Source organism: Phoca vitulina, unplaced genomic scaffold, assembly GCF_004348235.1.
Source record: "Phoca vitulina isolate PV1807 unplaced genomic scaffold, GSC_HSeal_1.0 scaffold9, whole genome shotgun sequence".
Classification (NCBI taxonomy): Eukaryota; Metazoa; Chordata; class Mammalia; order Carnivora; family Phocidae; genus Phoca; species Phoca vitulina.
Genome location: NW_022589712.1, coordinates 37,042,670 through 37,064,795, shown reverse-complemented (window position 1 = coordinate 37,064,795; position 22,126 = coordinate 37,042,670). Strand labels below are relative to the sequence as shown.

At 35.7% G+C, this 22,126-nt stretch overlaps 1 protein-coding gene across 7 annotated transcripts in view; it reads left to right on the top strand.

Annotated features, from left to right (window-relative positions):
• TRMT11 (tRNA methyltransferase 11 homolog) overlaps positions 1 to 22,126 on the top strand; it is a 151,513-nt gene that overhangs the window by 26,606 nt on the left and 102,781 nt on the right. For all 7 annotated transcript variants that reach the window (XR_004299987.1, XR_004299986.1, XM_032407926.1 and 4 more), the window contains 2 exons: positions 77 to 208; positions 8,498 to 8,618. Coding sequence is in view for 5 of the 7 variants with exons in the window: in XM_032407926.1 (XP_032263817.1) it covers positions 77 to 208; positions 8,498 to 8,618 (253 nt within the window). In the remaining 2 variants the exon portion in view is untranslated. The remainder of the gene's footprint in view (positions 1 to 76; positions 209 to 8,497; positions 8,619 to 22,126) is intronic.

The following is a 22,126-nucleotide window of genomic DNA, read 5'->3' as shown; positions in this document are numbered from 1 at the left end:
TGTTGTTCTTTTTAATTAGCTGTTTAACAGTCTTAAGGTTTTTCACTGATTTTGAAATTTTGTTTTCTTTTTCTAGTCCAGAAAGCCATGTTCCTGTTTCCTTGAGTTATCATCTGAGTGATATGTTTTTTGACCTGTTAAACTTTGCAGCTGAGACCCTCGTGTTAGGTGGAAGACTAGTCTACTGGTTACCAGTGTACACACCAGAGTATGTAATGTTAACTAATTTTATTTTTAATTTCACTTTTGTTATGGTATTTGTAAATCTAACATTTTTTCCCTATTTTTAATTGGATTCAGGTAAATATCTTTGTGTTTAATGTTTATAATAGTCTTTGTTTACCTACATATGTGTATAAAACGGGCCCCTTCCTCTTATTGATTGAATTGCTTTGACCTTTTTATTTTACATCAGGAGTTGGCAAACTATAGCCTGTGGGCCAGATATGGTCCTCACCTGTTTTTATAAGGCACTTGAGCTAAGATGGGTTGAGCTAAGATGGTTTTTTACATTTTTAAATAGTCATTAAAAAGAACAAAACAAAGAACATGTGACAGAAATATATGAATTTAGTTGAGGGATTCATCTGCTCCAAGCTAGCTTTAACATATATTGGCTATTATGATCACCTTAAATGCAATAAATCTTTTTTAAAAGCTAACACCAAAATAAAAGCTGTGCTTGTATTTAAAGCCCTGATTATGTTCCACATTGTTGGTTTGGGTTTTATTATTCAGTAATTATTAATTATAAGCAGAGCTGTGTACATCAACAATGAAACACAAGATGTCTTGAATAAGACAGGATCTTTAAATTTGAAAGAAAATTTAATATCAAGCTCAAAATTTGGCTGTTTCTCTAATCTGCCATAGTAATCTTTTTAAAAATTGTTTTAGTTCCTATATTTACTATACATAATTGTACAGAAAGCATTTTAAAACAGTGTTACTATCTTTACAAAATGGGGATGGTCCTCAGCAGTTGGAAGTTGTGCTGTTTTTTGTTTTATAAATGTTGTGTTGGAAGTTACCATGGCCTGACTTTAGTCACGCATTTGTTTATCAGCTGATAAGAGTGTACGCATTCATGCCCAGGCTCCTTAATACTGGCCTTATGTTTTGCTGCTAGTGATAATCTCATTTAATCTTTTCACTTTAGAAATAAGGAAAATAAATTCCAAGGGGTGAAGTGACTTGTCTACAGTTAGTAGCTAGCTGGCTGTTTGGTTTCCTTATTCCTGTGGCTGTGTTCACTTAATTCAGCGGTCTGCCAGATCTCAGGTGCCTGCTATGTGAAGTGATAGATGGAGTTGTACTAATATTTTTGGAGAAGATCACTTTTGTTTGTTTCTATACAAAAATGGTTCCTGCCTTAGACAAGCTGAATTCCAGCAGCAAGCTTACTGTTTTTTTTTAAGATTTATTTATTTGAGAGAGAAAGTGTGCATGTACACACGTGCATGCAGAGTGGGGAAGGGGTCAGGGAGAGGGAGAGAGAGAATCCCAGGCAGACTCCCCACTGAGCTTGCAGCCTGATGCAGGGCTGGACCCCATGACCCCAAGATCGCTGAGCTGAAACCAAGAGTTGGACACTCAACCAACTGAGCCTCCCAGGTGTCCCCCTACCCTGTTTTTTTAATGAAAGATTTATTTATTTATTTGAGAGAGAAAGAGAGAGAAGCTTACTGTTTTAACTCAAGTTTCAGGACTAAATTTTTAAATTTATTTTGAGGTAATTTCAGACTTACATAAAAGTTTCAAATGTAACACGAAAAACTCTCCTCATCCAGATTTTCCAACTATTAATATACACGTATTGTATCTTCTTTCCTTACCCATTACATTAATCACATACCCATTATCAATTCATCTTTTTTGGAACTATTTGTGAAGTTGCAGATAATGATTCCCCATAACCCCTACATACTTCATTATATTTCTCAGAAATAAGAACATTCTTGTCAAACCACAATCAACCCTCCAAGTTTGGAAATCAGCATTGATAACACTGCTGTCCATTTTATGGACCCTATTCAAATTTTACCAGTAGCGGTCCATCTAAGAAAATGTGCTCTATTAACCCATCATGTCGTTCTCCTCCAGTCTGGAATATGTCCCCATTCTTTTCTTATCTTTTGTGTCGTTGACAGTTTTGTAGAGTATATGGCTTATATTAAAGGTTGGCCTTCAATCAGGGTCCATCTGATGTTTTTGTTTTTGTTTTTTTTAGAGAGGGAGGTGGCAAGGAGGGTCAGAGAGAAAATTGATGTTTCTTTTATGACCAGATTTAGGTAGTGCCCTTGGTAGGAACACCACAAAAATTATACTGTGTTTTTCATGCATTGCATCATGGGGCACATGGAGTTAACCCCTACTAGGGATCTGAAACTTGATCATCTGATCATTTTGTTCTCTGTTAGGGTTCTCCACTGTGAGCCATCATTTTCTCCTTTGATTAGTATTTCATGGGGGAGATATCCCAAGATTACATCAGTATCTTGTTCTTCATCAAATCACTATTCACATTGACAACTCCATTGTTGACAACCACTACAATGATGGCTTTTGTGTTCCATCATTCCTTCTGCATTTGTAAGTTGGCATCCTACTGTAAGGAAGAGTTTTCCCTTCTTCCCCCATTTGTTTACAAATTTATTAATTTATTTTGCTATGAAATCATGGATGCTTATATTATTCATTGGGTTATAATTCATTACTGTCACTATTTTGTTGCTCAAATTGTCTCAGATTTGATCAGTGGGAGTCAATTTGAGGTGGTTCCTCTGTCCTTTTGAAATATCCCCATTAGTTTTTGTGTACTTCTTATTTTTTGGCATTTCTGACTGTCCACTATTCTGTACTTTATTATTTAATTATAATTGAAGTTGAATGTACTTAAGAATATCTTTTGTAGTTCTTTTGTTTTTTTCCTTTCTCTTTATACAAAATTAAATTGGAGGTACTTTTAAGTATTTTTAGTATTTCTAAAGATCTTACAAAATGGACACTGGATATTTTCTCAGTGACTTCTTGATTTTAATAATTTTCAACAAGGGAAAATTTCCAAATGCATATTATCAGAGGGATATTTTAGAAGTAGAAAAGGGATACATGTTTTTACCACCTTTTTTACCTTAGATGTTTATCAAGGGAAAGATTTCGTCCAGGTATGTGGCTAACACACACATGGGAAGACTATATTTACTTCCCTGACTTCATCCCTGGAGAAAGTTATGTCCACGTCCTCTGATGTTCATTACTAGACTTCTGTTTTTCCTTCCCTTTGTTTTTTTTTCTGTTTATACTTTTATTTGCATTTATTTTATGCAGAATTTACTCCTAGGCAGTAAATTTTTGTTTCTGCAGTTTCTTCTGGGGTATCTTTTTCTTCTGTGCAACCTCCTCTTCTGGTTTAGAAACAGTCTACTCTTTTCCAGTCAGGATCCTCTCAGGGTGGCAGGGAGAGCTCACGTATAGGTTAATCTGACCATGAGCCCTGTACGTTCTATGTCACATCTTGGGGGCTTTGTTCATCTGGATGTGCTTAATGACCAGAAAATCTACATCCAAACCCTTAAATTTGGCATTACTCTCTGCATTTGTAAGCATGTGCAGTAAAAATTCAGCACTCTTTTTGGGCCACCAACTCTTTGGCCCGGGCACACCTACCACCTCCACCAGTGTAGAGATAAAATGGCTTCTGCAGTGTGACAGCCTTCAGATACTTGGTGGCTTTTCAGATATGCATTGCCTTGACGGCGTGGGCAATTTCATGTGTGTTCTTAAAGTGAACATGAAGATTTGAACCTCTTGATTTACGTGATTTTGTAGGGTTTTTCTGGGTCAAGTGAATAGCAAACCATTTTTCAGAGGTCACCTCAGGGCAGTTATAGGAAGAATATGGTCTCCTTCCCTTTAGCCTAAGGTGATTTTATTAATGAAGTATTAATTATTATTACTGTTAACTTATTAATGAACTTAGTAAGTGTTCATTAGGAAATGAATTATTTTCACTTCTGTATTGTATGTCATACAAAATCTTTGTTCTTTTGAAATAGCACAATATTATTAGGAATTTAAGACCAAAATCATCTGCAAAAGTTTGAAATAATGTTCTTGCTTCTGAATTAAACAATTTAGAATTAGTTTGATTATGTTGTCTTAAAAATATGGCTTTTTGTTGAACTAAGAATGAAGATTTCATTTTAAAATTATACATTAGCACAGCTCAATTTTAAAACTTTTTTACTTTTGGTGTTGTAAATATAGGCTTTTAGTCCTACTACTGAATTCATTTATTCAAACAAATTCTGTTACTCGATTCAAGTTTAAAAATAAGAATTATAGGAGCGCCTGGGTGGCTCAGTCAGTTAAGTGTCTGCCTTCGGCCCAGGTCATGATCTCCAGGTCCTGGGATTATGCCCTGCATCAGGCTTCCTGCTCAGCGGGGAGTCTGCTTCTCCCTCTCCCTCTGCCTCTCTCCCTGCTCATGCTCTCTCTCCGTATCTCTGTCTCAAATGAATAAATAAAATCTTTAAAAAAAATAAGAATTACATATTATAATCAAGTTCAGGTATTCTTTAAACCCAGGGCATTTTGAAAAGGGTAAGACATAATAAAAATAAAGTATTATCTAAAAGCTTAGTTATTTGTGAAAAATTGTCAGAGCTGATAACTGAAAAAGGATTTTCTGTTTGGTAATTTAAATTGCAGTGAAGAAATTGCTACTCAACAAACTTGCTGTATTTCCTCGAATATAGATTTTCCCCACTCTAGTGTATTGGATTTTTTGCCAGTATCAAGATGCTCTGTACACTTTGTATCTTTTCACCTTTATTTATTCTGTCCCCATTGCTTGATAAACCATTTCTTCTTTCCTCAGCTGATAAAATTCTAGTCATCTTTCAAGACCTGGCTTAACTGTCACCACCTCTATGATACTTTTCCAACCCTTCTCAGCAGAATTAATCTTTCATCTGTGCTGTCATAGTAGTTTATTCTTATCACTCATAGAGACTGACCACATAAAATTACTGTAAGCTGTTGGTGTTTATGGGTTTATTATTCAGTTTTAGCTACTTGCAAGTGACCCTGAAGGTCTGTGTGATAGTCATTTGGATGGCATAAATTCAACTCACGTGTGTTTGATGTTACAGGAATTGCTAAGCTACTGAGTGCAGCTGTCTGCTCAGGCTTTATGTATCCATAGTGTTCTTTTCTAATTTGCATTAGACACAGATAACTCTCTTGAGGTGATTAGAAACTGCATTTCTTTATGAAAGATGTTCTTTAGTAGAAATCCCACTGCTACTGCTTGTGATAAAAACGTTGACAAAGTAAAGAAGCTTAATAAAGTATGCCCCAGTGTAGGATTTGGGGGGTACATTTTTTTTCAATTCTATTGAGAAATAATTGACATACCTCACTGTGTAAGTTTAAGGTGTATATAATATGATGGTTTGATTTACATAGGGAATAAACTTTAGTAAAGTGAATTTTGGAGTAGCTCAGAGCAGTGAAAGAACATGTTTTTCTTTTTTCTTTTTTTTATGTTCAGTTAGCCAACATATAGTACATCATTAGTTTTTGATATAGTGTACAACAATTCATTAATTGCGTGTAAAACCCAGTGCTCATGTTTTTCATCTCTTAACTAGGAAACAAGAAAAAGTGATCCTTTGAACTGTTTTCAGTGAGTGCTCTAATTAGTGCAAAATCTGTTTCTCAAATGGGAGGTGAAATTCTAGTGACACTTGGAAATAGCTTGAGGCGTGAAGGTTCATAGGAAAATGAGTGTCAAAATTGATTCATGGAGAAGCTAGGGGTCTATGCGCACAGTTTTGCTTTTTAAAAAACGATGTAATATAATTTGTATATCATGCAAGTCACCTTTTTACAGTTTACAACTCCATGGTATTTAGTATATGCATAAAGTTGTGCAACCATTACCGCTTTCTAATTCTGGAACATTTTTGTCACCCCAAAAGAAACCCCATACACATAAGCATTCACCACCACTTCTGCCCCTGGCAGCCACTTATCTGTCTCTGTGGATTTTCCTATTGTGGCTGATTTAGGTTTTAAATAGATTGTTTGGATTGTAGGGCTATAGTAATAAAAATGAAATTAAGGTAGCATACCATACTATCATAATGACCCAGGCGTAGTACGGATTTATGGCTTCTATTTTTAACAGTTTGCAATAGTATATTGCAGTATGTTTGTATGAAATATATTAGGACACATATAGTAAAGAAGTTTTTGTTAACTGATATTTTAAAATTCTTAGCATGGTGTTTTGGGAGTATACTGCTAAATTGATTGGTTCTAGTATAATAGGGCAGTGGTTAAAAACAAGCCTGTTAATGATAATGATTACCCAAATGATGTTCTTTCATGCTTGAACTCAAAGATCAAGCTGAAAAGGTAATCTAAAACACAAATTTGTTTTTCTGCTCTTAAGCCAAATGCCTGGTGACTCAGTTTCAGCAGCTTAGCATCATTTGGGTCATCAGTATCAATTAAAATTGTATTGGTTTTGTACTTTTAGATTTGATTTGTAAATTTGTTTTGGTTTTATAGTTATATAAAGGATATAAGCATATGAACTTTATATCTCACTTAAATATCTTTACGTTACATTTTAATAAGAATACTTTAAGTCAAGTCTGCGAGGAAATAAGATTTTTTTTTTCCTTTGAAACAAGGGTACATAACTAAGTTTGACAAATACTATTTCATACATCCACAAACCCTGCTTTTTCAAGCTTAAGGTCAAGGCTGTTCTTCTTTCTGTTAACCATGGTGTAGAATGTATCCTTCGTATCGTAAATGCTTCGTGTGAAGATTCCAGATTTGAGGTCAACTAATGTTATGAGAAATACAACATTTCTGACTATATAGTGAACATTAGAGAATTGTTAGATCAGGCGAAAACTGAAATGGTCATTCATTACTTAATGGAAAGCCCTAAGGAAGGATGCAGAGAATGACTTCAAGAGAATTCCTTCCACTGATAATACAGTGGAGGTGCATTATGAATGTTGCCTGGTAAGTGGGTGATGAAGGTTTTGAGCATGTGGTTGAGGTAATGAGGGAGAGCTCATTGAAGGTCAGAGGGGCTAGAGAAGTCAGTAAGAGTGGCAGTGAAAACCATGTTGACGCATTGGAACAGGCTAGCTGAGATGGTGGTCCTTTACAGGAAGTGCTGATTGGCACCTTTCCCAGTTTGGACCAGAGCTTTAAAATTTCCCATGTAATAAATGTTTGCGGAGACTATCTAGAAAGGTATCAAGATTTGCAAAGGAAAAATAAAAACTGGCAATCTACAGTGTTCTTAGTGGTACCCATACCTAGTGAGACCCCTCCGCTGCTGTTCTTCAGCATTCTGCTCCATAGCCGTTTCCCCCTCGTCTGTCACCTGTTTCTTCTACCAGGAGTGATGCCAACAACCTGTCAGATGTCAGGTTCTGAACTCCTGCACCCTGACTGTCCTGCTTTCGAGATGTCCTCTCCATTCACATAGTATGTGTGCTGTGTAGCAGCAGTCACCCCTGCTCACGATCGTGGCTTTGATTTTATTTCATGGTTAAGGTGACCATGGAGCGCTTATTTTATTGGTAGTTTATTTGAATAATCTAACCTTAGTCCTGTATATACAAAGTTAATAGAGGTCTTAAGATGTCATTAAAATTTTGCAGGGACACTTCATTTTATAGGGCAAGTATATGCTGAGTGGACATTATTCTTTGGGAATTTATAAAAATCTCCACATGAATCAGTCCCTCATGAATGTCAGGGGGTTGTTGTAGAATATATTTCTGTCTTACGTGCTCTTCTGGAATCCTTTAGGGTAGAGTCATTGTCTTGTATTTTTGTGGTTTAAACGCTTGGTATTCTTCCATAAAACATATTCTCAGTCTACAGGTAAAATAATTTAAACTACTTTTTTTTTTGGATGTGGTAATATTGAAATACTTTGCTTTTTAAAAATATAGATTGCTGTGAATTGTGTAAGACTGATGAATCACAGACCTGTACCTCTGAAACAAATAATACATTATATGTTAAAAAAAAAAAAAGATAGTAGGAAGGGAAAAATGAAGGGGGGGAAATCGGAGGGGGAGACGAACCATGAAAGACTATGGACTCTGAGAAACAAACTGAGAGTTTTAGAGGGGAGGGGGGTGGGCGGATGGGTTAGCCCGGTGATGGGTATTAAGGAGGGCATGTATTGAATGGAGCACTGGGTGTTATACGCAAACAATGAATCATGGAACACTACATCAAAAACTAATGATGTATGGTGATTAACATAACATAATAAAATGAAAAAAAATACAGATTGTTTATGGATTGTCTGGACAGTTAGCCTATGTGAAATAAAATGGAACAGCATGTAGTGGGGGGATGTCCTTACCACATTGGATAACTCTGTGATGATCCTGTGTGGTCTTTGCATGTGAGTGTTCCTAAAAGTCAGCTGTTCTTTCTTCAGATACACTGAAGAGATGGTACCCTGGCACCCTTGCCTGAAACTTATTAGCAACTGTGAGCAGAAGCTTTCCAGTCACACATCAAGGCGCTTGATAACAATGGAAAAGGTGAAGAAATTTGAGGTAAATTATCCTAGTATTTTTTGGATAAATTCTGGAAGAATCCAAAGATTTTTTTAGTTTTCTTGTAATGGAGTTTGGAATTGTTAGTCCTTGATTTTTAAAAAGTTATCGAATTCAGGAAGAGGCAGAAGTTCAAGAGATTTGTGGGATTTGGTGGAATTTAGGAGGTAGGAGTTCGATATAGAAGTTGAATAGCAGAATAGAAATAGAAGTTGACCTTAACTTCTCATCTTTGCCACTAGTGCAGTTAAAAAAAAGCACACTTAATTAAACAACTGTTGTTTAATTAGCAATATACTAGTTACCATTTTTTCTCCAAAAGCAAGACCTACTCGATTACAGACTATTCTGAAGAGAAAATGTCACTTTATATAATGGAAAAAGTAATTTGCTGTTATCTATTAGGGCCCAACACCTGTTCTCTCTCTCTCTCTCTCTAATACACACACACACACACACACACACACACACACACTTCTTGAGAAGAACAAAACATCTGTTATTTCATATCCAGATCAGAATTGATATGAAAAATGCCTCATAATGGAGCTTAATTAAATCTACAGAATGCTCCTTGGGCTGTACTTGTCTGGATTGACAACCATAGCTTTCCCAAATTCACTAAACTTGAGTAAGCCCCATCTATGTTTTTGGTCTGTAGGGTAAGCAGAAAAGAACAGAGTGTTACTGCCTGAAGATTTTGTCATACTCATCTCCACATTTGATTTTTTTTCATCTAATTCATAGCTTAAGGATTCTTTCACAGTAATGAAAACTAATATTTATATAGTGCTTTTTGAATATATTATTATATATTTCTTGTTTTTGTCCTTTTAGTTTTCATTTGCTATCTGTCTCTAACTTAGATCTTATCACCATATACCTGGTTTGTGCTGATCATCTCCTAAATTATCTTTTTTCCATTTTTCACACCTCTAGTTCTTGTTAAATGACGCTTCCTAACTTCTTTATGCCAAAACTTTAGTGACTCCTTTTCATTACCGAATAAGATTCAATGTGACATAAACTCTCTTCAGTAATCAGGCTCCAGTATCAGGGCATTTCAGAAAGCGTAAGCCGTTTATGCATATAAATAGTTGATCTGTTCACTCAGGGGTGGTTGTGTAGGTGTGTATGTATTTGTGTATTTATATACAGGTATATGTGATAGAATTAACATAAGTGGTTGTCATTTTTAAAACAAGTTTATATTCAAACAATATCCTTGGGGTGGCATCTTGTACTCATATTTATATCATAATTATTCTGTATATTCTTGAAACTTTTAGACTTATATTTAAAAAATATATTAATATTAAACAGTTATTTTGCTGTATAGTAACACCTTGCTTTTCTTCAAATTGTGTTACTGGACTTTGGTGCTCACATTTTATAGCAGACTGGTCATTTAATTGTTGTTTTTTGGAAATCAGAACCTGTTCCAAGGATGATGATCTACCATTAAATATTTAAAACATTAAGAAGATTCAGAAATTCTAAAAGAGGGGTTTCCAAGTTGTTTGACACAATGACAACCTTCTGAAGTGACAGTTTTGGCTGGACAACATTTATTTGGATATACAGTAGAAGTCCTCTTAACTAACCTCCATTTCAAATTCAGTTGATTAACTAGTACTGGCCATTTTTGTTCTAAAACACCAATACTTATGCCTATAACATGTCAGATACTTCCAGCTGTTGACTTGCTTGATCTCTACTATGTCTGTACACTTCTGTACCTGCCAGCTGAATTGTCTGTTTGCCATGAATCAGTTGTGTTTGTTTTGTGAACTGTTTAAGTCAGTTATATTTGGTATGGTAATTATGTAGTCTAACTAAATGCTAGTTAGACCAGTGAAATGTGAGTGTGAGAATAAAGTTGTCATTTCTAGAAAAGCTAAGTGCAATACTTCAGAAAGATAGGATAAAGTGAGTTGCGAAGAAAGACTCTTGGACTGGGAATGGGTGAGATGACTATAAAGGGTTGGAAAAAAGTTAGCCCATTCTAGGTTTCCCTACCCAGATTGCTTTTAAGAGTCTTTAAGTTCTTGCATCATTTTACAGAAGCCAAAACTGAAAATCTTTTTCAGTCCTGATTCTGTATCAAAAGATTGATAAATGAATATTCGGTTTTTTAAGTTAAGATGTTCAGCATATTTAGAAAACGTTTTCATTTTTTCCTGCTTTTACTGACTTTTTCAATTAGCTAACTGTAGTATTAGTCTGTTTGGGCTACTATAGCAGAATACCACAGACTGAGTGACTTAAATAACAGAAGTTTATTTTCTTATAGTTCAGGAGGCTGGAAGTCCAAGGTCAAGGTGCCAGCAGGTTTGGTTTCTGATGAGACCTCTTGCTGGATTGCAGGTAGCCACGTTCTTGCTATGTCCTCTGTATGCACATACTCTTGGTTCTCTCTCTGCTTACAGGGACATCAGTCCTGTTAGATTAGAGCCCCACCCTTATGATTTCATTTAACTTTAATCATCTCCTTTAAGGCTCAGTCTCCAAGTACAGTCATATTGTGGGTTAGGGCTTCAGTATATGAATTTTGGGGGGACACAATTCAGTCCATATCACTAACAATTACCAACATCTATCACAATGAATAAGAGGCCTCTGTTGCATGTTAAAGTATGCTTTTTTCATGCTCTTCCAGTCAGTTACTTCTCATGTATATGTTTGTCTTTTAGTATTTTGAGGGAAGTAAGGCATATAATAATTTAAATTAGTAACACTGAAGGTCTTAGAAATCACAGCACTTAATGTAATTATTTGAGTTAGTAATAACATTTATGTGCCAGGCACATCAGTAATACATGTAAAAAATAGAAATAGTACCTGTAGATTTTGTAATTGTAAGTCTTGATATTAGAAAGTAGAATGAATGACATCAGTATTCTTTATTTTGTGGCCTCCGTAAGTAGTACTTGCACCATATGATGGTTATGATGGCTTGAAACACTGTTCAGAAGAAAATATAGAGAAAGTACTCTAATAATGGGGGCCACATAATAAACCAGTCATTTCTATCTTAGTGGCAAAATTGAGACCTGTTGTCATTTTGCATTTGCTTTCCTTTAAGTTTAATTTATTTAAGAAAATCTTTTTTTTTCCAGTACTCTTTCCAGATTTATAATATTTCTGTAGGCGTCTATGTGATACTTGGGAGAAGAAGTAGAGAATGATCAAAGGATGTTTCTGACAATTTTCTTCTACATAAAAATGCTAACTAAGGGCACTCACCTTAGATGTTTTTAAACCTTGAAAGGCAGTGTTAATTTTTGTTTTTATTATTTTACTTTTGTCCTTTCAAATTGATTTAAAAAACAGGAAAAAGCCTAGTGCTCAAATAATTTTTTGCAACAGTCTTCACTTGATAAGGTCAAATTTAATCAGTGAGTTTTAACTAGTGTGCAGCGTACTCTAACTGAAGGTACTTTGTCACGTTAAATTAATCATGTTTGGTTTTGAGGTAATCACTTCATTTCTACCTTCTGTTTATATGGAGAGGACTGTATATAATTGCAGCAAGATCCCAGTCCTTTATAATTCAAGTGATGACATAAAATTGTCAAACGTTCTCATACGCGTCTAACAAATTACCCTCGGTCTTGTTCAGCGTTGTTGACTTTGGCAATGGAAGACTATTAATTGTAGATTTTTACACTCTTGTGTCCTGTCTTTCTGCATTTTTGGTTTGTCACTTGTTAGGTTTAACTTCAGTATAACTTTTGGCCCACTTGATACATTGTTATAAAGTGTTCTCCCTCTCCCCTTTTAGAATGTAAACTTAAGTTATAAATGAGAAAACTGTCTAAAGCATGTAGGTGTATTGTAAAATTTTGTCTTTTCATTATTGCTATAGTTTTTAGACTTGCTTGTTGAGCATTAGTAGTAAAGAAGAAAATTTTTGCTACCCATATTAATGAAAATACCTGATAAGAGAAGCCATTAGTCCCTGTTGGTACAGTCTGAGAGAAGGGAATGATTTATGCTACTTACTGTTTACAGAGCTTTCATACCCATCTGATCATGTTATTTTGCTAATTTTAGAGACTAGGAAGTAGCTGAGTTGAGACCAAAACTTTTCTTTGTACTTGAAATTCTTTGACCTTTTTTATGCATCATATTGCCCTTTGCCAAGACAGTTTCTGCTTTTGGAACATGCCAGGGTTAAAAGGCAAATATTTTTGAGTGGCATATTTCTAGTTTCTTTTAAAGATCGTTTTTCCTCATTGTTCATGGGGCCATGGTGGAATGTGATTTGTTTTACTAGAATTCATTTTTCCTGTTGATACAACATGTGATTGACGCTGCTATATATATATATTTGTGGTCACAGTGGTTACTTCTGTAAAACATTTTTCTCATATAAAGTTCATTGGAAAAAAATTCCAATTTCCAGAGTTGTCCAGGACAGACCAGAATATGAATGTAATAGTTACATCTTCAGTGAAAATTGCCTAAAACAGTACCTTGTCAACCTTTTCCAACGGTATACTTGGACAGATGAAAGAGTATCCAAAGTATTCATTTTTGAAACTTCCTTAAAATCTTTTTAAACATTCATGCAGCTTTTAAAGTCTATTCTGTAGTATGTTTAAGTGTAAAAAAAAAGTATCTTAAGTTGCCGTTGCACTAAATGAGCCATCATGTGCCCTGTTTGTTTTGTGACTTGTTTACCTGACATGCTGTGATTTGAGAAGTACTGAAGTATAGGTAAGTTGAATTCTAGGTATTATATGGACACTAATTTAGACTAAAGTTACATTATGTGAGCTAGTCAATTTAGTTCAGATGATTTAAAATAGGGAATATTGGGAGGTCATAGTGGCAGGTGATGAGAATTAATGTTAATTTTTAAAATTTTGGATTGAATAAAGAGTCCACTATCACGAAGCTGATGAACAATGCTTCGTTAATCAGAATGGCAGGTGTCCAAAACTGAGGGATTTGACTTATGGACCAGGAGATTTTGAAGCTATGGAGAGAGAAACAACCATTAACATTGTAACATGTTCTAAATGACGAAGGGAGAGAAGAGACACCAAGGTCTCTTGTTTGAGAAAATGACTTACGGATGACTTGAAGTAGAAGAAATTAGTCTTTGTGATAAGTAGATTACATGTTAGAATGATAGTAGTGTTGCTAGTCATGACCTGGTGATTTGCTGACATAATGCTTGTGCCTATTTCGTTATACTTTATCCGTTCTCAGGATTAATGCTATAACTTGTTTTGGCAGCTATATGAATTAAAGGTGGTTCTCCGTGGCTGACCTTTCTTTCTGAAATATTTTGTTTTTTGCCTATTTTGCCAGGACAGTGGATATTTTCCTTTCGATTAGAGCTATGAAAGATTAGAGATTAGGTGTGAAGATTTCAGTCATAGAATGTGCCCGTGGGAAGGAGACGTTGCTTCATTTATCAGTGAGAAAAATAAGACCGGGTGATACTAAGTAAGAACATGGTAATTAGATATGAACTTTAATGGAGGTCCTAATACAGTAAAGTATTCATTACCATCCAAATGTGTATGTATGAGAGAGAGAAAGGCCAGGAAGGACTGAGATCTTGCCATTTGCGATGACGTGGATGGAACTGGAGGGTATTATGTTAAGTGAAATAAGTAAATCAGAGAAGGACATGTATCATATGACCTCACTGATATGAGGAATTCTTAATCTCAGGAAACAAACTGAGGGTTGCTGAAATGGTGGGGGGTGAAGAGGGATGGGGTGGCTGGGTGATAGACATTGGGGAGGGTATGTGCTATGGTGAGCGCTGTGAATTGTGCAAGACTGTTGAATCACAGATTTGTACTTATGAAACAAATAATACATTATATGTTAAAAAAAAAGATAGCAGGAGGGGAAGAATGAGGGGGGAAGTCGGAGGGGGAGACGAACCATGAGAGACGATGGACTCTGAAAAACAAACTGAGGGTTCTAGGGGAGGGGGGTGGGAGGACGGGTTAGCCTGGTGATGGGTATTAAGGAGGGCACGTTCTGCATGGAGCACTGGGTGTTATATGCAAACAACGAATCATAGAATACTACATCAAAAACTAATGATGTGATGTATGGTGATTAACATAACAATAAAATTTTTAAAAAATTTAAAAATTATTTCGTATAGTAAGTCAGAAGGAAACTATTTGTATTATCTATAAATTATGTTTTGACTTGAGATCTTTGAAAAAGGCTTTTAAGAGTAGATGGAAGCCTGGTGATGCTGCATATCATGTTGAATTAAGTTTAAAGGATTATGTCATCTACTTATCTCATGTTATCTTGTTCTGAATGGCTTGCTTTAGCTGTAATTGGTATTTTTCCTTGAATTTAAATCTTAAAGGGTCATCATTTGACTTTTATACATATGCAACGAAATGATTTTGCCAAACTGGATATTTTGTTAATACTATCATGATGGTTTTAAATTATTGTTTCTGGTAAACCAAGAAAAAGCAAAAGTTTATCCCCTACCTACTCCAGGAAGGTAATCATTTAAGATACTTGGATTCTAGTATATATCTCTTTCATTTGCAGGAAAAATGCAGTTCTCCGAAGGTAGAGAGCATCTGTCATTATGCTGTAGCTGTAATGATCATATTTTCAAGCTATGATAGTAAAGCAGTCTTTAACATACTCATGTTATATTATAGCATCTTAGAATCTTTATATTGCAAAATATAAAGTTTGATCTGGGAGTCCCAAGGTATGAATGGTTTAGGGAAATGGGAAGGTTATGTGTGGAGTCTGCATGATCCTCTGGAACTTCTTTTAAAGTTCTTAAATGGCCGATTTTCTACTTGCTATTTTTTTCTTCCTTATGATACAGTTAACTTAGAATTATCTTTCTAGTGTTTTTCAAATTCAGCCATGAATATGTATGTCTTCTTCCCCCCTCCATGACCCACCAGGAATACAACCATGAGATTTTTAAACATATATTTTTTTGCCTAAAACATATGTACAGTTTAATGAATAATTATAAAGTGAACATCTCTGTAACCACCACCGAGGTTAGGATTATAGCACCCCAGAAGCACCCCTTTTGGTGGCTATTTCTGATCATAAACACCTCTTCCTGTAGGTGTAACCACTAATCTGACTGTTACGGTAATCACTTTCTTGCTTTCCTTTGTAGTAGTATCGCTATTGAATTGATCTGTAAGCAAATTAATTTTGCTTATTTTTGATCTTTATATAAATGTATTTTTATATTTCTTTTAATGGACTGTGACAGTTTAAAAAAGTCAACTAGGAGAGTAGTCTCCAAATTAAAGCAAAATAAAATTAAAATCTACATCATATACTGTGCATGCCAGTGCATATCTTGGTCTATTATTCATCCTTTGCTACTTACTTAATTAATTAAATATATGATATAATAACTAGTAAGTTGTCATTTCATTTTTATCTGGTGTGTCAACTCTGTATTCTTTTAATATTTGAGATTAAATTTCGAATTTTATAAAGTTAATGTATTTTTAGTGGAGAGCACGTAGAAAGTACTTATAGTTCTGTATCGTCATGATAGCATGAATATCCATGATGGTCTTTTTACAGTTAGAAAGAAATTACGTGCTGAGTGCCTGATGTCAAAGTTGCATCACTAAATGTTACTCATTTTCAGAACTCAATGAAGATTTTAATAAATATTAAAATATTTTAATAGACTTCAGGTAACTTAATATCTTGCAGAGAAATGAGATTTTTAAAAAAGTACAGATTATATATGAATACCTAATTTAGGGATAAATATTTCCAATCTTACCTTGTTCCCATTAAGAATAATGCTAGAGATTTCTCTTAATGGTATTGGATGCCGGACTTTTGACCTGCTTGTCCTTGGTTTGGAAATGGCCTAGTGCTGTTGATAGTGTATAACTTGAGCACAAGTGGTTTCTATAGCTACTGTCCAGCACCAGATGTAGAACAGTGGGAAGCTTTGATAAGGGGAGCAGGATTTTTAAACAAAAGCCGGACATGGGTAATTACCCTGACGCTGAACTGAGGCCCCTTACATTCAGCACTGTCATTTACCTTTCATTTCACTCTCTACTGATTACAAGAAAGAGAATGTACCCACTGTTTTTCTCTTCCATCTCTTTGCCTTCTTCCTCTCACCTTATGTAAGAGTGTATATCATAGCTTTAATCCGTTTCCAGAATACAGGAGTGAGTCTTTCTTGACAAAGTTAGATGAGCATTGTTAGTTCAGTGGCTTTCACTATGATGACAGCATCATTGGTTTTCACTTATCATAGAATAAGTTTCATAAGCCATTTGTACTCAGTTGTTTGCAATGAAACTGCTGTTTTGTATAAACTACTGTCACTCTGAGAATATAAATGACTTAAGGTTAATACTAGTGAGGTAGAAGAAATCATTATCTCATTATCAGGAACTGTCAGTAAGTAAAAAAGGACAACTTAAACCTGACGCATAATTATAATAGAAGTCATTTGGATTTCTTATGAATGGCTATAGACTTCTACAGCTTCATCCCCAAACTGACACTTTTCTAGGGGATATCCCTTGTTTTTAAATGGTAATTTTATACATTGATGACTAGCCTCAGGTATTTTCATCAAAGTTTGGGGGATTCTATAAAAGTGACTTTGTGGCAGTAAAAGGACACAGTGAGAGAGAACTTTGGCTTTAGTCAGAATGTGGATGGAGGTGGTGTGAGAGGTGAAGCAGGGGGTTGTTTATAGTAGAGGATGGGGTTGGGGGGGATCCAGTCTGTAGTAGAGGATGGGGTGGGGGCAAGGAAGTTGAGGAAACTCATACCCGATGACTCCCTTTTTCTCTGTAAAGAAGGTTGTTAAGTTTTTGCTGGGGGTGAATAAACATATTAAGATAAGGTCTTGAGGACAGGTGAAATTTTATAAAAGGTGCTATGAGAAATGAGAAACAAAACTGTGTCTTTTAATGATTTTTACATTCACATACTTCTCATATTTTTGTATGTTTTCTTTCCCTGACTTGATTACATGTTCCCTGGGGGGAAAGCCCTGGCTTTCATCACTCAGCATGTGTTTATGGGACCATTTGTGTAAGGTGATGAGGTTAAACTGAGTAAGTCATATTCCTTATCCTTAGAGACCTTGCACAGTAAGAGAAATGGTCACCGAACCCGTTTCAGCCTCATGTGTTTGGTTCTTTAGTGATCTTTGCAAGGTGCTATGTGAACACCAGAGAGCATCTACCTGAGAAAATGGTGCTCAAGTCAAGAGAGGAAGCCAGTATTTTGAGCAAAGGTACAGAGGCCTGAGAGGGGTTGTGGAGCATTCAGGGACCCCTAGACATTTTAGCGTGAATGAAATACTAAGTATTTGGCAGGGGTGGGGGGAATGGTTGGAAGCGAAGTTGAACCCCAAAGAATGCCTACTGTTGAAGGTCTTTACATACCAAAGAACTTTAAGTTTATCTTTTTGGTGATGGCAAGCCATGAGGGTTATTAGTTAGGAGAGTGGCAGAAGTTGGTGTTTAACTGAGGGTTTCAGAGGAGAGGGTGGTGGGGGGATTGGTTAGCCCGGTGGTGGGTATTAAGGAGGGCATGTATTGCATGGAGCACTGGGTGTTATATGCAAACAATGAATCATGGAACACTACATCAAAAACTAATGATGTAATGTATGGTGATTAACATAACATAATAATAATAATAATAAAAGAAATTGGTGTTTTATGCAGGCAAGTTTGAATTGTGGAAAGATACGTGTGGTACCAGTGTGGAGGCTCCTGGCATGGTCATGCAAAGATGATGAAGCTGTAAACTAAGAAAGGTAGAATTGGAGATTGTAGAGGAGTTAATAGAATTGAGAGTTTTTTGGGGAGGTAGACACGACAGGACTTGATGACTGATTGGATAATTGGGCTGAGGGTGACAGGAGTTAAGATAACTTCCAGAAATCTGGCTTGAGATATTTGAGTGGATGATTGGTTTTTTGCGTATGTTTTTCTCCTTTCCCCCCTCCTTCTGAAGCACATGGGGCAGCACTGCTTTCCGGGGCTACTGCTCTTGCAGTCTCCCAGCTGCTTTCCCTGCTCCTGCACTTTCTCCTGCCATTATATTTTTCTACACAGTAGCCAGAGTATCTTTAAGAATGTACATAGGTAAGCTCTTACCTGTGATCTCATGGCACATTGGTAGTGCATCTGACTCCAGAATGTAAATAGATACCGAAGCTCCCCTGCTTAAAGTCATCAAGGACTTTCCGTGGAATTTAGAATGAAATGCAGAATCTTTCACATAAGCTTCAAGGCCAGCCTGGTCTATTTCTGGCCTGTCTCTCCCATTTCATTGTGTGTCACCTTTGCTTTTGTTGTGACTGAGTTTTAGCCACACTGGCCTGTCTTCAGTTCCCTGAGTGTACTTCTCTCTTTCTAGTCTCAGAGTCTTCTCACGTTGTGTTTCCTCTTGTGTTCCCTACAGTGTTTTCTCCCACTCTCTTTCTATAAGTTTAATTCCTCTTTTAGTTCTCGGATAAATTACTTCTTAGGGAAGCCTTTTTTGTCCATACGCTTCACCCCATCTCGCTAGCTGTCTCATGCTTATGCTAACCCTTTCTTCCCAGTGTTTAATCACAGTAAGTATATGTTTGGGTATATATTCTTTAATGTCTGTCTTCTACTTGCATATAAGCCCTGTAAATTCACAGATCTTGACGGTTTTGCTCAACTCAATAAATACTTTTGGAATGAATAGTAACTGTTCAGGGATAATTTGGGGCCCTCGGGAATAAAAATAATCAAATTCAACAATATTTAAATCATCTATTTGAAGGAAGAGTAGGAACAGATAGTTATGGCTCACTAAAAGTTTTTGTTTGAAAGTACATAGAATTTTGTCATTACCCTGACATCGCTCTTCAAAAATCAGTATTACAAAAACGTTTGAGTCCCAGGATACCTAGGCCTCATTTCTAATGAGAAGCAAACCAAAAAGGTAGCTGAATCACCATATTGTGGAAAATCGTAACACCTCCCCTCTGTTTAAGGAGGAGATGATAACAAAGAGTGGCAAGTTTCTGGGAGAAAGCAGTAATTAGAAGGATAGTTTTACCTAAGTGGAGTTCTCAATGAAGAATCTTTAGTTCCTTTAAAGTCTGAGCAGTTTATGATGCCCAGTTTGAGAAACACTCTTTATGTTCGTATTCTCACGGTGTAATTCAGGGTGTCATTAGTTCCATCTAACGTATCTGCTTCAAATGTTACTGCAAAACATACAATTTTGTTTCTTTTCTTGAGAATTTATTCCCATTGAGATTAAAAATTAATAAATTATAAGTGGCTGAAGTACTTTCCTTTTAATGTCTTTTCTTTTTCTTACTCTTTTTGATGTAGAGTTGTAAAAATAATTAACTTGAATAAGGATTAACTTGAACAAAGTCTAGTTTATGTACTTTTTCTTTCTTTGATTAGAGAATAATTTGCAGTTCTAGGTTAGACATGGATGACAGTGATATACTTTAGAGTCACCAAGGTGGGTTTGTATTTGTATATTTCCACATCGTTCTTTAAAAAATGAAATGGTGTGAATAAGTGCTAATGTTTCCTGAAGGAAGATGGCCATCCTGGTCATGCTGGTGCTCTATGCCTCTAGATATGTTTACAGCAAACAGGACTCAAAAACAGTGAGGGACTGACTGTCAGATGTACAGTCAGCTGTCCTTTAAACGATCATTAACCCACATCAGGAAATACCATAAAGAAGGATTTATCTACTTCAGCCAGCAGAGGGCAGTGTACACATAAAAGTACACTACCAATTGTAAGACTTCCTTTGGTTTCTTTGGCAAATGTGTTAAAATTCCTCGAGTGGTTTATGTTTAGAATTAGCAGTACTGATAGGACAGGAAATTGGCTGGGTGGGACAGTGGTTAAAGGGGTTCTGTCTAAAAGCTTAGATCAGAAATCTGTGCTACCATAATGTTGCTGTTCTATGAGGAATGTCCTCTGTCAAACTCCATTTTGAATGACCGAATAATCTATCATGTGGGAAGTTAACTCTTTAACTATTGTTTTGATATAATTTCTACAAAAAAAAGAAGTTTGGTGGAAAAAGCATGGGTTTCAAAGTCTGATCTAGGCCATAATTCTGCAAACGCTACTTATTGACTGTGTGATCTGTGGCAGATTACTTAAACTTGTTCAGTTTCCATTTCCTTACCTGCAAAATTTACATAATGATCTGCTAGGAAAAGATGCAGAATATAATTGACTTTTGTAAAACACATAGTTGTAAATATAAGTTGCTTTCTTGAATCAGAACTTGTTATTTCTTGTCACATTTATGCTGTTTATCTAATGAGGTTAAGTGATAGGTTTGAAAGCAGTATAATTCCATTATATAGCCATCTGAGGCTAGTACAAATTTTCCTGAAGAAACTCTGTTATAAAAAAATGATATGTTCAATAAGGGGTTAATATCCAAAATATGTAAAGAACTTATAAAGCTCAACACCAGAAAAAAAGCAACCTGATTAAAAAATGGACAGGGGACCTGAATAGACATTTTTCCAAAGAAGACATGCAGATGGCCAACAGACACATGAAGAGATACTCAACATCACTAATCATCAGGGAAATACAAATCAAAACCACAATGAGATGTCACCTCACACCAGTCAGAATGGCTAGTATCAAAATGACAAGAAATAGCAAATGTTGGCAAGGATGTGGAGAAACAGGAACCCTGTTGGTGGGAATGTAAATTGGTGCAACCACTGTGGAAAACAGTATGGAAAACAGTAATTTTCCTCACAAAATTAAAAATAGGAATACCATATGATACAATAATTCCACTACTGGATATTTACCCAAAGAGATCAAAAACATGAATTCAAAAAGATATATGCAACCCTATGTTTATTGCAGCATTATTCACAATTGCCTAGACATAGAAGCAACCCAAGAGTCCAGCAATTGATGAATGAATAAAGAAGATCTGGTGTATATATACAAGGAAATACTATGCAGCCATAAAAAAGGATGCTTTTTTTTTTTTTTTTTTTTTTTCTGTTTGTGACAATATGGTTGGACCTAGAGGGTATTATGCTAAGAGAAATCAGACAGAGAAAGGCAAACACTATATGATTTCACTTAGCTGTGGAATCTAAAAAACAAATGAACAAACTAACTGACTCTTAAATACAGAGAACAAACTGGTGGTTACCAGAGGGGAAGTGGGGGGGGGGGATGAGCGAAATAGGTAAAGGGGATTAAGAGGTACAAACTTCCAGTTATAAAATAAATGGGTGATGGCAATGAAGACATGTGCAGCACAGGGAGTATAGTCAATAATACTGTCATGTGTGGTGACTGATGGTGATAGACACTTATTGTGGTGAGCATTGAGTAATGTATAAAATTATTGAATCACTGTGTTGTACACCTGAAACTAATATAACACTGTATATTCACTGTACTTCAGTAATAAAATTTTTTAAATGGCAAGTGTCTAAGAAATAGTATAATCAATAATCTTAATATTTT